The following is a 15,987-nucleotide window of genomic DNA, read 5'->3' as shown; positions in this document are numbered from 1 at the left end:
CGAAGAATTGGCAAAGAAGATGTTGAGATGGGTGGAGCCGTTCAGGTTGAGTCTGTTCTTCAGTTCCTTGACATCTAAGTAGGCTCTGGAACGAGAATAAGAAAGATTGGTTAGTATGTCAACATTGTTCATCCTCATACCTGTGTCAGGCGTATTTGACATACCTCAACTTCTGGAAGACTTGTCTTGCCCCATCCAGTCTATTTTTAGAGGACGAGTCATAAGTCCAGGTTTTCAAGAAAAGATTGGACATCCATCTGTTCAGAAGGGTTTAAGGTCTCCTGACTTAGACAAAGGGTTGGATTAGAAGACCTCCATGATCCCGTCCAGCCCTGGGATTGTATGTTTCTATGCGAGCTACTTATCTTTCCAGAGACCAAGTGTTTAAATCAGTCAGCTGCAAGAAGAACCACCATTCAAATTCATCACCTGGAATCTGGGTGAAGCTGTATGCAGCTTCCTAATAAAGGAGGAACATCTACAGCCTAACGCAGTGGCCCTTTTCGTCTTCCGTTAAACACCCGTTTGGGCAGAACATCTCCAGGGGGAAGTGAGTGTATCCAGAAAATTGCTTTTGTGACATACGATCCCAGAACATTTCCTAGAGCCGGAATGGGACACTTGCCACGGCCGACTCACTGCAGCCAACTTGCCATGGGCAACTTACCACAGCCAATTCATGGTGGGACAATTTAACAATTCAGTTGAATTATAACCTGAACAGCCCTGGTGGTGCAGTGGTTAGAATGCAGCAGTGCAGGCTAACTCACTGCTCACTCCAGAAGTTTGATTCTGGGACACCAAGGAGTTTAATAAATAAATAAATAAATAATAAATAAATTGTGTGAGTTGCTTCTTACCACACTTTTATTCCGCCCAGCCTGCCTTCTGCTGAGTCAGACTTTTGTTTTGTCGAAGCCAGCCTTGGCAACTCAACAGAGTTTGAAGCAAGAATTATCCAATCTGAGCTGAGGCTGAACCCAAGTCCTTCAGTATGCAAAACAGATGCTCAGCCACTTAGTTACACTGCCTCACCTTATTGTAGTCATAACAGATTGCCCTACAATCAAAATCACTCACTTACACAGCATTGGTCTCCAAAGTTTGAGGGAGTCATCTTCCTCCGTCCAATTTGGGGATACTAAAGACTGAGACTGGGCTCAAAAGATGACGCCATGGCACTACAACACCTCCCCTTAAAATTCAACATCTTATAGCTTCTTGGGTTTCTCCTGATTTCCATTGCCACCCTGGCATAAAATGCTGCCAAGTCTTCAACCATTTCTCCCTGCTCACCAGCCTGAAAGTTCTCATGAACGTCAGCGTCGAACTTTGCAAATTTTGGAAGGATGGAGACCTAAGGAACCATTTCAGTTGCTTTCCATTCAAAGCTTAACATTTCCCCACTGGAGAGAAGAGAAAGATGTCTGGAAACCCAGATGTGATCCATTTGGATGCCACCTTGCAATACTTTGATCAAACATGACGTTGGAATCACTGGTGAGCAAAATTCCAGGTTGGAATTTCATTGAGAATGGATTTTGTCCAACCGTGTAGGTCTTATTTGAATGAGATGTCAGAGAAGAAGAGGCAGAGGCTGGAAGGTGGAGTCAAGAGAGGAATCAGCCTGGAATCCTTACATTCTCACAAATGATCTAAGTGCAATCCTTCTTGAATTCTGTAGCACCAATTTAGGGCTGACCATTGATTGAGTAGATTCTTGAGTATAAGTCAGCTTACGTTCCACTGAAGCTGATTTTATGCTTATACACAAGAATGTAGTCAATGGGCCTAATTTTTCATGCCTGACATAAGACTCAGTGTGCAACTGTGGAGTTGTAGAGGAAGGACTGGGCCTAGGAGAAGAAAAAAGAAGAAAAGAGTGTGCTCCTGGTCCAGTATTCTCCAAAGAGAATAACCAGGTTATGTGGGCTGTTTCACATGGAACATTCCCAAGCCAATCTGATCCACTCTTCTGCTATGCTAGATTCCTAGAATTCTTTTCTGGAATTCCATTCCCAGGAGGAAATGAGAAACTACAAGAGCTGGCAAGACACCAAAGATTTCTAGTCCTCCCCCAAGTAGGGGGGGATTAAAGAAAAAAAAAAAAAACAACCGAACAAAGCTAGACAAAATGATGTTTCCACAACACCATGATTGCTCACGCATTTTTTTCTGGCTAGTTCACCAGCCTTCCTCACACACCCCACTCCCCACCTGCTGATGAAGTCAGTCAAACTGGAAATAGCTTTGGCCTTGGCCTCCCCATCCCCTCCTTTCGCTGAATCACGAAAGCTCCCTCCCTAGGCACAGAAAGGAGAGAGTTTCCCCCTTCCATGGCGGGCTTACTTCAACGGAACAGTAGCTACCTCTGGAAGATGTAGCTCTCCTACGGTTAAGTATCCTTCTCTTTGTGGGTTGATGGCCAAGAACAAAGGGCTGTCTGCAAGTATTAGGGTAGGTGTCCTAGGAAGATACTCATTGCAGCCAGCTATTCATCTGCCTTCTTTTAGAGCAGTGGTTCTCAACCTGTGGGTCGGGACCCCATTTGGGGTCGAACGACCATTTCACGGGGGTCGCCAAACAACGCAGTCCGCCATTTCCCCCCCCCTTTTTCCTTAGCTGTGCTACTCCCTTTTATTCTATTGGCTTTTGAAAGCCAATAGAATAGACTCTCTTGAATAGAGTCTAATTCTATTGGCTTTCAAAAGCCAATAGGAATTGTCCAGGCTGTCTTTGCCCTGCTGAGCCCGCCAAAAGTCCCATTTATTTATTTATGAGACTTATATATCGCTTTAAGTGCAAGCACTCTCTAAGCGGTGTACACCAGTAAGCAATGTATATATATATATTTACATTGCCCCCAACAATCTGGGTCCTCATTTTACCTACCCCGGAAGGATGGAAGGCTGAGTCAACCTTGAGCCGGTGAGATTCTGCAAACGGTGCTGCACCAGTTGAGCAGTCCTCAACTTACGATCGGTTGAGTAGTCCTCGACTTATGACCAGTTGAGTAGTCCTCGACTTACGACCGGTTGGGGGTCGCGGCATTAAAAAGGTTGAGAACCACTGTTTTAGAGAGTCAAAATCCATCCCTTCCCCACCATTCAATCAGAGCTGAAGAAGCTTCTTGGTATGAGAAGCGAAACGTCTTCAAAGAAAAACAGAGACAGTCCAGGGGACAATTCTCTAAGTCCTTTAAGAATAAGGCAGAAAAGCAGAAGCCTTTACCCCCTCCCCCCCCAGGGAAGCGAAAAACTCAGAGGGGAAATTGACTGGGACATCTTGGCATCAATGTTCAGCTCAGACTGATTTCAGGGAGGCTTTTAATCATAAATAGTGTATTGTCGCCCATTTCCTTATTCTATTAGAAGAGACAGAAGGAGCTGAGTCACAGATCAGGGCAGAACAAGCTGCTAATATATCCACTGGTGGGAAAAGGGGTAGAAATTATTATTATTATTATTATTTTATCAGCCTCCAAGAATCAAGCACCACCCGTTCCTGTGCGCAGCTAATGTTACTACATCTTTTGGTCTCCTTTCAAGACAGACATTTTCCTGGCATGGACCTCGCAGGTTTCCCTGATTTCCCATCAGGCTGTTCTATATTTTAGACAAACGTCTTCTATTAATAGTCTTTCCTTGGGTGGCTATTAAAAACACGGAGGTTTTTGATTGAGAGCAAGCAAAAGTCACTCTCTCTTTTTTTGAGTAAAAGAACTTAGGAGAAAGCAAGCTGTTGTGATATCACACAGCCTGGAGGTTTTTTTCCTGTCTCGGAAAAAGCCGGATAAAATGACGCCATCAAAAGCCATTGCCAAACAGGATGGGAGATGCTTTCCAAACCAGCTAAGGCTGGGGGAGGGTGGGGTGGGGGTCAACTGGGGGAAGCTCCAGTCTATGGGGCTGATGGGTCACCATTTGATTCTACCCATTGGAGTGTCCAAATTCGATCCCTCCTGTTGAAAAATGCTGGAAGCCCAGATTTACTTGGAATACTGAATCCATAATAGTAATAAATAAAATAATAACAACAACAACAACAACAACAACAACTGCTTCCATCCTGCGACAATATCTGTAATACCATCAAACATCCACATCTGCCTATCCCAGGTCCTTGAGAAGGATTCGAGAGGTAGACAAAAATGCCAAATCCAGTCTGAACATCTGGCTGACTGTGCGATGATCAATAATAATAATAATAATAATAATAATAATAATAATAATAATAATAATAATATTGGAAGGGACCTTGGAGGTCATCGAGTCCAACCCCCTGCTCAGGCAGGAAACCCTACACCATTTTGGACAAATGGCTGTCCAGTCTCTTCTTAAAAACTTCCAGTGTTAGAGCATTTACTGCTTCTGGAGGCAGGCTGTTCCACTGATTAATTGTTCTCACTGTCAGGAAGTTTCTCCTTAGTTCTAGGTTGCTTCTCTCCTTGGTTAGTTTCCACCCGTTGCTTCTTCTCCTGCCTTCAGGCGCTTTGGAGAATAGCTTGACTCCCTCTTCTTTGGTGCAGCCCCTGAGCTATTGGAAGACTGCTATCATGTCCCCCCTAGTCCTTCTTTTCATTAAACTAGACACACCCAATTCCAGAAACCGTTCCATCACTGGAGGTTTTTAAGAAAAAAAAAACTGGATGGCCACCTGTCTGAAATGGTATAGGGTTGAGCAGGGGGTTGGACTAGAAGACCTCCAAGGTCCCTTCCAGGTCTATTCTGATTGATTGATTGATTAAACCAGTAGAATGGATTGCCTTCAGACCAAAACGTATGAAGAATGGCTACAGGATTTGAGTTTGGCTAGTCTAAAGAAAAGAAGAAATAGGGGAGACATGATAGCAGTGTTCCAGTATTTGAGGGGCTGCCACAAAGAAGAGGGGGGTCAGGTTGTTCTCCAAATGGAAGGATGAGAAACAACGGTTGGAAACTGATCAAAGAGAGAAGCAACCTAGAATTAAGGAGAAACTTCCTGACAGTGAATTAACCAGTGGAACTGCTTGCCTCCAGAAATCATGGAGATTTTTAAGAAGAGGCTAGACAGTCACTTGTCTGAGATGGTGTAGGTTCTCCTGCTTGAGCAGAGGGCTGGACTAGAAGACCTCCAAGGTCCCTTCCAGCTCCATTCTATTCTTGAGGCAGATATAATTTTGGTTTTGATCTCTGTCTAAAGATTTTGGAGCTTCTTAAAACCCAAGCAGACTCATAGCTGGAGCAAGGAAATATTTATCCCCTGGTCTCTTCCGCAGAAAACCCTAAGAATAACTAGAGTCTTTTATCTCACTCTCTATCAGACCTCAAAAGGCTCAGGAAACTCCTTGCCAGCTACTAATTTTTAATGACTTCTTCTTCACAGGCTGTGCCAAAGCTCTCTTGAATCGCCACCAAGATACACAGGAGTCCAAACGATCGTTACTGTTAAGACAGATGTCTTGTATTTTAAAAACGATACGCCGTTCGTCAAAACCAAGTTAATGGGGCAGCAGTGCTTTTAAAAACAGGCAACCACTCTGAAATCATGTCTCTGGACACATCTCGTCCTTGATACGGTTCTCAGATGGCCATTCCAGAACGGTACAAATTCATCGGCTTTTTCATGTTCCTCCAGCTTTATCGGTTCTGCTTTAGTTTATTGCTGGCATAAAACACGCACAAAAAGAACGGAGAGCACCTCCCTTCCCTCTGGGGTGCACTTCTGTTCCCAATCTCCGCAGAGATAATATTACTAAAACAGAACTGAGGTAGGAGGAGCAGGTGAAATGAGCAACGGGAGTGACCCTGGGCTGAAAGCCAAACTGTTTTCAGAATGTCTGTCTATGTGGTCACCAAGAATCGAAAAAGAGTTGGTGGCACATAATTCATCTAAAATAAAATAAAATAAAATAAAATAATAAAATAATAATAAAATAAAATAAAATAATAAAATAAAATAAAATAATAAAATAAAGTAAAATAAAATAAAATATAAAATAATAAAATAAAATTCAGAATGTTCCAAAACTTAGCCATCACGTTATTACGGAATAGCAAGTATCAGAGGTGGTGCTTAAGTATCATTAAAATGGAACATTGGGGAAAGCAGGACAATAGTGGGGCAGTAGATAGAATGCAGCTTTGTGGGCTAAATCTGCCCACAGCCAGCAGTTCAATCCTGATGGGCTGAAGGTTGACTCAGCCTTCCATCCTTCTGAGGTCGGTAAAATGAGGACCCAGATTGTTGGGGGGCAAAATGCCGACTCTGTAAACTGCTTAGAGAGGGCTGTAAAGCAGTACATAAGTCTAAGTGTTATTGTGATGTCTATTGCTATCTATCTATTTATCCATCCATCCATCCGTCTGTCCGTCTGTCTGTCTACCTATTTCAATCCATCCATTTATCCATTGACCCATCCATCCATCTATCCATCTGCTCATATCTATCTATCTATGAATGAATGGTTGCAAATCAAAGAAGAATGTGTGCAAATAGATCTAGTACGAAATCTATGTGATTTGAAGATGCTTACCTGTTAGGAGAATCAGGGTCAAAGCAGGTCTTGGTGACATCTGTTATATCTGGGTTGCAGCAATCCCCACCATCAAAGTTGTACTTGTCCGAGTTGCAATCCATGTCACAAACGCCATTCTGTTTCTTCTTGTTGAAGTAAAGCTGACGCACGTGGCGGCAGTCTCCTCCATCGTACCCGGTCAACGTGTGGTTGCACTCCGGATCGCAGCTATCGTCTCCAATCTTGCTGATTTCGCAGTTGGCCAGGATGAGGCGGTTGCGAAGGGAGGAGTTGTTGACCTCCAGCACCTCCATTTCCCACGAGATGTTGTACGGGCCGAAGGCGTCGTTCAGCTGCTGGTGCTGGAACTCGATTTGTTGCTGGCTGATGGTTGGGTTGCGATGATGGTCGTCGTAAATGTTCACCACCCGGTAGCGGACCACTTTCTGGTGGCGGAAAGTTGGGATCTGGTTGTAACTGGCGATGACCTCCACATTGTCGCAAACGGTTTGCCCACAAAGAGGAGGCTCCAGGCTGGTATCCAGCAGGTAGTCAGAGTGGGATGTGAACTCAGTCAGAGGAAGACGTGGGCTGTCTTTCATGAGAGACCAGCTGCTTTTCACATTCAGTAAAGTCTCCTGAAACACTAGCTGAGGTAGAGGAACATCTGTTTCGGGAGCCACCAGAGTCATGTCTGTCAGTATCTCCTTCTGAGAACGGACTGTTCTCCAAAGACTAAAATGTTCTATGTATCCTCGGTAATTTTGGTTTAGGGCATTGCCACCCAACATAAGGACCTTACACTTTGAGGTCAAAGGGCTGAAAATACTCCCTACCTGTTCTCTGCCGGTTGCCACCTGGGCACCGTTGACATACAACTTCATCAGACGTCCATCGTAAGTGATGGCAAGGTGAACCCATTGATTTGGAAGGTAGCTACGGTGGTCTGTGATGGTGGTGAGCTTCCAGGCCCGGTCGGTTTTCAAGGAGAAAAAATAGCGAGGGTCTTGATTGCCCTGGTCACTGATGTTGTTGATTCCCAAAACCCATCCACGGTCAAGGGTGGTATAAGAACATTTGTCATATAATCCTAAGTGTCCGCGACACAAAAGAAAAAGAAAGGAAAAGAGAGTGAATATGGGTGAGCATAACATCATGATAGCATGATTTAATTTGGTACAGAAGTCCTCACTCCTGGATTCAGCCCTTGCTTCTCAGCACTTACGTGAGCTCAATCCATTATTCCAACATCTAATATCAGCATCCTGAGAACTCTCATTCATGCCCCTTGAAGTACACGCTTAATGTCAATTAATTGAACCAAATCCTCCTTAGCAAATGCTTCATTAGCGAATTCTCAGAACCTTCCTAAAAATGACAGTTCCTAGAATTCTTCCGTACAAATCCGCGCAAGAGAAATATAAGCTACTGATTTGTGCCCAAAAGGTAGAAGATGTTTCATCTCACATTATCAAACACTGTATTAACAAACTACCAACAAGGTTTGAGTGTTTTCCATTCAAGAATTCTTGGGAACTGATTTAAGAAATCTCTCACGAGGAGGCATTTGCTTACAACTGGTTGTATTGCCAGTCCTCATCCAGATGGGTTTCAAAAAAACCTAAGAAATGTACTTGCCTAGTACTCTCTGACCCCCGTACGCCAACAATCTTCATTTCTACCCTACCACAAACATCTGGCACATCCCTTATTGTGTGGAGAGTGGAACAAGTTGGAAGGAGGCAGTAAAATACCAAGAGGATCGGCACCACTACGTATAAGCTTCCACAATAGGAAACAAAGTGGTCTACAACCTTGATTGTTTATGCATGTAAGAAAGTACACAACTGAAGTCATCAGGAAGAACATCCATTTTGCCATCACGATATCTGAGCTGGCACTGATGTCTCTACTCCCTCTGAATTCTACCACTTCTAAAGACCGTCTTTGGACAAGATTGAAGAACAGCTCTTCTGGGTGGTCTAACTGGGGGGGGGGAGAGGGGAGTATCAGGTTCTCAAGACAAGAAGAGTTTCCTCTATCATCACAACTCCTACTTTGCATCCATGATTATTGCCCCACAGGTGCCATTTCAAGAGACAACTGGACTTTGCTTTGAAGACCCTTCACTTCTCATCCAAGAAGCTTCTTCAGCTCTGACTGAATGGGGGAATGGAAGGATTTATACTCCTTGCAGACAGCTGGTCATTTGCCTCCTTTGAGAGAGTCTAAATCCTTCCATTCCCCACCATCCGGTCAGAGCTGAAGAAGCTTCTTGGATGAGAAGCAAAATGTCTTCCAAGAAAAACAAAGAAAGTCCAGTTGCCTCTTGAAAAAAAAAAGCACCTTTGGGACAATCGTGACCTGGATGACGGAGAACCATCATAGACATTTTGAGATGGTTAGAGGCAGATTCAAAAGAGATTATCGGGATTTCAAGTTCTCTCCTATTTTGGGTTCCCAAGAAGCAGATTGAGAATCAGAATCAGAATAGAGTTGGGAGGGACCTTAGAGGTCTTCTAGTCCACCCCCCCCCACTGAAGCAGGAGTGCCTCTACCATTTCAGACAAGTGGCTGTCCAGTCTCTTCTTAAAAACCTCTAGTGTTGAAGCACCCACAAACGTCTGAAGTCAACTTCTGGTCCACCGGTTAATTGTCCTCACTGTTAGGAAGTTTCTCCTTAATTCCAGGTTGCTTCTCTCCTTGAATTAAGGAGAAGCTTCTTGACAGTGAGGAGACTCAGCTCCCACGTTCCACCTGATCCAGCTCAGCGAAGACTTGCGTTCTTATCTTACAGCCTATTTTGCTGAAGGAAATAAGACAGTGGGTGGGTCATATTTACAACCCCCGTTTGTATTTTTAGAGGTCTGTGCAAATAAAAAGTGGAAGTGCCAGCTTTCTAATAATAGGGAGCTGGTTTTTTTGTTTGCTGAGGAAACACTTAACTGTGGTATTCCCTACTTACAGTTGCCTTTGCCACAACCCACTAAACCTCATGCTCTATTGAAACTAGGCCAAGATACATCTCATTACAATAACGTTCCTAGGCTGTTTACACCGGCTTCCATTCCTTTTCCCTCTCCTTGTCTCTTTCTAAGCTGGGCTGCAGTGTTTGCAAAATGCCATACAACCACTGACTGGGTCATCATGATTATAAAATACCATCCCTCTCGTCCTTTTAAGGGACAGCCGTCAAAACCTCCGCCCATCTGGATAGCAATGGGATCCATGTTCAGAGTCAAAATGCAGATTGAAATGAAGGATAGAGTTAAAGAAAAATAATACACACAACTAACAGACTAACAGAGTTGGAAGGGACCTTGGAGGTCTTCTAGTCCAACCCCCTGCTCTGACAGCAAAACCTATCCCATTTTAGACCAATGGCTGTCCAATCTCTTCTTAAAAACCTCCAGAGTTGGAGCATTCACAACTTCTGGAGGCAGGTTGTTCCACTGGTTAATTGTCCTAACTGACAGGAAATTCCTCTTTAGTTCCAGGTTGTCAGGAAATAACAATCCTAAATTGTCAAGTGTCAGGAAATAACAATCCTAAATCACTTTTTTTTTCAGCACCTTTGTAACTTCCAACAGTCACTACATGGACTCTAGTAACTCAAGGACTACGTGTAGTGTATACGATTCTAAGAACCAATAATCAACAGAAGCCATAACAACTAAGCAACCTAAAGCAAATGAACCATTCTATAAAAAAGATGTTGGAAAAAGTTCAGAGAAGAGCAACTAAGATGATCGAAGGCCTGGAGACTAAAACATATGAAAAACGGCTGCAGGACTTGGGTTTGGCTAGTCTAAAGAAAAGAAGAAATAGGGGATATATGATAGCAGCCTTCCAGTATCTGAGGGGCTGCCACAAAGAAGAGGGGGTCACATTATTCATCAAAGCACCAGAGGGAAGGATGAGAAACAATAGATGGATACTGATCCAGGAGAGAAGCAACCTGGAATTAAGGAGAAACTTCCTAACAGTGAGGACAATTAACCAGTGGAACAGCTTGCCTCCAGAGGTTGTGGACGCTCCAATACTGGAGGTTTTTAAGAAGAGACTGGACAGTCACTTTTCTGAGATGTCTCCTGCTTGAGCAGGGGGCTGGACTAGAAGACCTCCAATGTTTCTTTCTATTCTATTCTATTCTATTCTATTCTATTCTATTCTATTCTATTCTATTCTACTCTACTCTACTCTACTCTACTCTATTCTATATCATCTATTCTATATCATCTATTCTATATTCTATTCTATTCTATTCTCTATCATCTATTCTAAATTCTATTCTATTCTATTCTACTCTACTCTATTCTATATCATCTATTCTATATTCTATTCTATTCTATTCTATTCTATTCTCTATCATCTATTCTATCATCTATTCTGTTCTATTCTATTCTATTCTCTATCATCTATCATCTATTCTATATTCTATTCTATTCTATTCTATTCTCTATCATCTATTCTATATTCTATTCTATTCTATTCTACTCGACTCTACTCTATTCTATTCTATTCTATATCATCTATTCTATATTCTATTCTATTCTATTCTCTATCATCTGTTCTGTTCTATTCTATTCTATTCTCTATCATCTATTCTATATTCTATTCTGTTCTGTTCTATTCTATTCTATTCTATTCTCTATCATCTATCATCTGTTCTATATTCTATTCTATTCTATTCTATTCTATTCTATTCTATTCTATTCTATTCTATTAACTCAGAGGTGGCACCCAAGCTAGAAGGACTTGCGTGCATGATTTGGTTGGCTTCTCTGTGAGATGTTTGTCTTTCAGAAATGAGGAAGAAAAAGGTCATGGAGATATGAGTGGCGGTTACGAAGAGCGAGGGGGACAGGACCCTGTTTATATCAAACCTGCCAGGAAGGGAAGCCTGGGTGGAGATAGGCCACCCGGTCATGTTCTTCAGAAAAAAACAAGGGAAACTAATTTCCCCCCAGAGTAAGTTCTGGAACTTGTCATGACTTTCATGACTGGGATAAGCCAACCCAAGGTGACAGTTATGAAAGGGGAATTTTGGTCCACAATCAAAGCTGCAGTCAAGAGGCCCATGGACGGGGAGGGAAGAAGTTGGAGCTCCCTTCTTTCTCCCCTGCACGCTTTAATCACTTAGTATCAAATTTGCCGCAGAACGCTTGAAAGAACAGCCACCGCACCAGAACCTCTACGAAGCTTTCATCTGGCCAGCAGAAAATAATTACGAGAGACAGATTTGGGTTAACTATTTCCATGGTGCATGCGACGGAATCAAGTTGGGGAGGACTGGCCCGACTTATTTCCAAAAGTCAGTGGAGATTGCTTGGGCTGGGATCTGTTGGGTAGAGTTAGAAGCGAGCAGAAGGACAGAGAAAAGCTTTGCTTCGCTGGGACCCAAACTCTCCCATCGCCTCCTTCCCAGTGAACTTGAAATAATTCAGACGTTGTAAAAGAGGCAACCCTCAACCCTTTCCGTGCATGATAATAGTATTGTAACAGAATAGACAGAGTTGGAAGGGAGCTTGGAGGTCTTCTAGTCCAACCCCCTGCTCAGACACAGAGGGGAGAAAGCTGAATCTTCTCTTATAAAGATGAGAAGTCTTGATTCGTTGGGAAAATCAGACTATCCCAATCCCAAATTGGACCTCATCATGGCCAACTCACCGCAGGGCGATTTAACAATTTAATTTATTATTTAAAATCAACAAAAAAATTATTGGAAGTTTTGCCTTTCACATTTCATTTTGTCCTTCCTTGTGCATCTGTTCTTTAATTATTCTATTCCACCACTGGCTGTGGTGAGTTGACCATGATGAGTTGACCATGTTGAGTTGGCCATGGTGAGTTGGCAGTGGTGAGTTGACCATGAGTTCACCGTGGTGAGTTGACCATGGTGAGTTGGCTGTGGTGCGTTGGCCATGGTGAATTGACCATGGTGAGTTGGCTGGGGCGAGTCAGCCATGGTGAATGGTCATAGACCCATCCCAAATTGACTTCTTAGAATATACATTGGCTATCAAGATGCTTCTATTTCCAATCTAGTCTTGAATATTCACAAAGGTCCCATGTAGGAGACGACTGGGCGAGGGTAGGGTCAAATGCATCATCAGTCTGGACTTACACATCGGAAAGAGATCTAAATCCAGGCCCCCTTGGCTCTGGACTGGAGGAACTTCAGTTAATAGGGGGTGTTTAAATCCAGAAGATCTATATTGATTGAATAAAGAAATAAACCAATTTTGCAGGGGAAAAAGTCAAGAAGGAAAAGATGATATTGGGAACAATGGCCAGAAACTACAAAAAAGTAATTTTGAAAAGGTTGTGTCTGAAAACTCACATGGGAAGGGAGGGAGAGGAGGAAGGAAGTAAAAGGGTAAAAAGATGGGAGGGAGGGAGGCAATGAGGGAGGGAGGGAGGGAGGAAAGAAAGAAAGAAAGAAGGAAAAAAGAAAGAAAGAAAGAAAGAGAAAGAAAGAAAGAAAGAAAGAAAGAAAGAAAGAAAGAAAGAAAGAAAGAAAGAAAGAAAGAAAGAAAGAGGCCTATATACACAACTGAGGCACTTTTTAAAGAAAGATCCTGCACATAGAAAAATCATTTTCCACATGGGGGGGCAGTGAGAAAGAGAGCAGAATCCGCACCAGAGAGATGCTTCTGTGGGTAGGTGGCCACATGGTCTGTGAAAGAAATTCCCATGAGCAGAAGCACCGCTGAAATCCTGCAGGAACCCCTGCTTTTCAGCCAGCAAGACAATATACAACGGGCTCAAAGTCCCCCAAACTTGCCTCTTTCCCTTTTCAACTTTGGAAAGGAGGAGGAGGAGGAGGAGGGAGGGAGGGGGGGTCCTGTTTGTGAGCCAGGAGATGGGACCACCTCTCCACCCTGCAATTGAAAATAGGCGAGCAAGCCCCTCTTGATCCTGTTTCCTGGTGGGGATACAAGAAGTGCAGGGTAGACCAAAGGCAGGCCAAGCCAGGTCCTCCGGAGAACGGCTTCAAACTGGAAGTTGCTGAGCGTGCAACACGCCCAATTGAAATAATCGTCCAAACCGCCGCAGAGGTCTCACCCCGACAGACGAGGGGTCTCCCCCGCACAGGCTGGCTTGGTTTCCCCCAGCAACAGCTGTAAATCTCACACTGTTTTCGTTCGGGCTCCCTCTTTTTCTGCTCCAGCCTTCGGCCCACTCCTCCTTCAGACTCCACAATAATGAGAAGCAGAGCTCAGGGCTCAGGATACCGAAGAGGATGCTGCACAGAATCCCCAAACAGCGCCATTCAAGGTCTTCAAGATCAGGGGTCCCCAACGCCCTGGTCTGTGGACCGGTACCGGGCCGCGGCACGCCAGCAACCGGTCTGCACAAACAAGCAAAGCCCATCCGTGGGATGCAGGTAACACACAAAACCACACACCCTCCTGTCCGTGGAAAAACCTCTCTCCACGGAACCGGTTCCTGGTGCCCAAAAGGTTGGGGAATCTCTGGTCTAGATGATGGAGTTTCACCTCCAAAGGGCAGAATTATTTCATCAGTGCTGGAGGTGTTTGTTTTTCCTGTTCTGTGTCTTCTTTTTTTTTTTTTAATGATTAACTGCTTACCCAATAGCCCAAAAGCTAGATTGTTAGTCCACAATCCATTAGAGGCTTTTGAGAAGAGGTGGAGAGGAAGGATCCCTCTCTAGGAAGACTTGTGCCACCAAGAGGAGTACAAATAGAGTGGGGTCCCCAACACCGGGTCCGTGGACCGGTACCGGGCCGCAGTGTGTCAGAAACCGGTCCGGGCAAACAAGCAAATTCCCATCCATGGGATGCAGACAACACACAAAATACGTGGCCTCCGGTCCGCGGAAAAGTCTCTCTCCACGGAACCGGTCCCTGGCGCTGCAAAGTTTGGGGAACTGTGATCTAGGCTAGCAAACCACAGTAGGAAAAAAATGAGGAAGGGGAGGCTAAGATGCAGGTACCCCAGGTCAGGGGAGACTGTCTCCCCCCCTTCTTGTCACCTGACCTTCTATGCCCCTTGAAGCCACCGGCCTATTCTACCCAACAGGAAACGGCTGGAAAGGCACAATGAAAGATTGCTTAGGCAGCCCCAGAGTATACCGTAATAGGGAAAGTGGGGTGGAGAATCACAGCATCCCACCAAATAAATACAGGAATGGCCCACTCTGTCTGTAATCGTTTCTGCTGTATTTATCCTTCCTTCACTTCCAAAGCGTTCAGAGCAGAATGGCCCTGAAAGAATAACTTTTTGTTAAATTATAGTTGCAGTTGAGGCCTCTGCTAAAAATATGCTGGTGGCTCTCAACAACAGACGTCAAGGGCTATCAGTTGTGTTTATTATGAATGAAGGGCCTATTGATTGGGTTATGCAATTCGGTTCCTTTTTAAACCTAATGAATATCGGTCTAGTGAAGAGGAGGACCAGGGGTGACATGATAGCAGTCTTCCTATATTGAAGGGGCTGTCACAGAGAGGCGGGGGACAACCTACTTCCCAAAGCATCCAAAGGCCAGACCAGGGGCAACGGGTGGAAACTGATCAAGGAGAGAGTCAACCTGGAAATAAGGAGAAGAGAAGAGAAGAGAAGAGAAGAGAAGAGAAGAGAAGAGAAGAGAAGAGAAGAGAAGAGAAGAGAAGAGAAGAGAAGAGAAGAGAAGAGAAGGTGAAGGTGAAGGAGAAGGAGAAGGAGAAGGAGAAGGAGAAGGGATGGGAAGGGAAGGAAAGGGAAGGGAAGGGAAGAGAGAAGAGAAAAGAAGAGAAGAGAAGAGAAGAGAAGAGAAGGAGAAGGAGAAGGAGAAGGGATGGGAAGGGAAGGAAAGGGAAGGGAAGGGAAGAGAGAAGAGAAGAGAAGAGAAGAGAAGAGAAGAGAAGAGAAGAGAAGAGAAGAGAAGAGAAGAGAAGAGAGAAAAGAATTCTTTATTGGCTAGGAGAAGCTAGAATCAAGGAGAGATTCAACCTGGAAATAAGGAGAAATTTTCTAACAGTGAGAACAATCAACCAACGGAAGAGTTTGCCTTCAGAAGTTGTGGGAGCTTCATCACTGGAAGCTTTCAAGAAGAGACTGGACTGCTGTCTATCAGAAATGGTGTAGGGTCTCCTGCTTCAGTGAGGAGGTTGGACTAGATGACCTACAAGATCCCTCCCATCTCTGTTATAATGCCTGCGACAGGTGGAATATAAACTTGGGAAGGAAAGCTTCAGCAAGGAGCAGACAATGCATTCCTGATAACATCACACATTCGGAATAGGCCGAATCTGGTCCTGTTTTTCATGGCCATCCATCTTACATCTCTGAGTCGTTTAAGGCAGAGATGTATGATCACTTGTGAAGGGGTGTGTGTGTGTGTGTGTGTGTGTGTGTGTGTGTGTGTGTGTGGTAGAAGGACAGCCTCTGGTGCCCAAACCCTGATGTCGGAATGCCTTGCCCCCTCACTTCAAAGTGCCTCATCTGGAGGCACAAAGGGAGGATGAAAAATAATAATAGTAAATCAA

General features: G+C 44.1%; 1 protein-coding gene across 1 annotated transcript in view; it reads right to left on the bottom strand.

The window, feature by feature from the left end:
• PAPPA (pappalysin 1) overlaps nucleotides 1–15,987 on the bottom strand; it is a 103,316-nt gene that overhangs the window by 78,836 nt on the left and 8,493 nt on the right. Inside the window, exons 2-3 of the mRNA XM_039350965.1 lie at nucleotides 6,515–7,586; nucleotides 1–85 (exon numbers count right to left, since the gene is read on the bottom strand). The exon at nucleotides 1–85 is cut by the window's left edge and continues 61 nt beyond it. Of these exons, the coding sequence (XP_039206899.1) occupies nucleotides 1–85; nucleotides 6,515–7,586 (1,157 nt within the window). The remainder of the gene's footprint in view (nucleotides 86–6,514; nucleotides 7,587–15,987) is intronic.

The sequence above is a fragment of the Crotalus tigris genome, unplaced genomic scaffold (assembly GCF_016545835.1).
Source record: "Crotalus tigris isolate CLP2741 ecotype Arizona unplaced genomic scaffold, ASM1654583v1 scf7180000018366.374532, whole genome shotgun sequence".
Classification (NCBI taxonomy): domain Eukaryota; kingdom Metazoa; phylum Chordata; class Lepidosauria; order Squamata; family Viperidae; genus Crotalus; species Crotalus tigris.
Note: the sequence above shows the minus strand (reverse complement) of the source record. Positions and strands in the feature narration are given on the sequence as shown.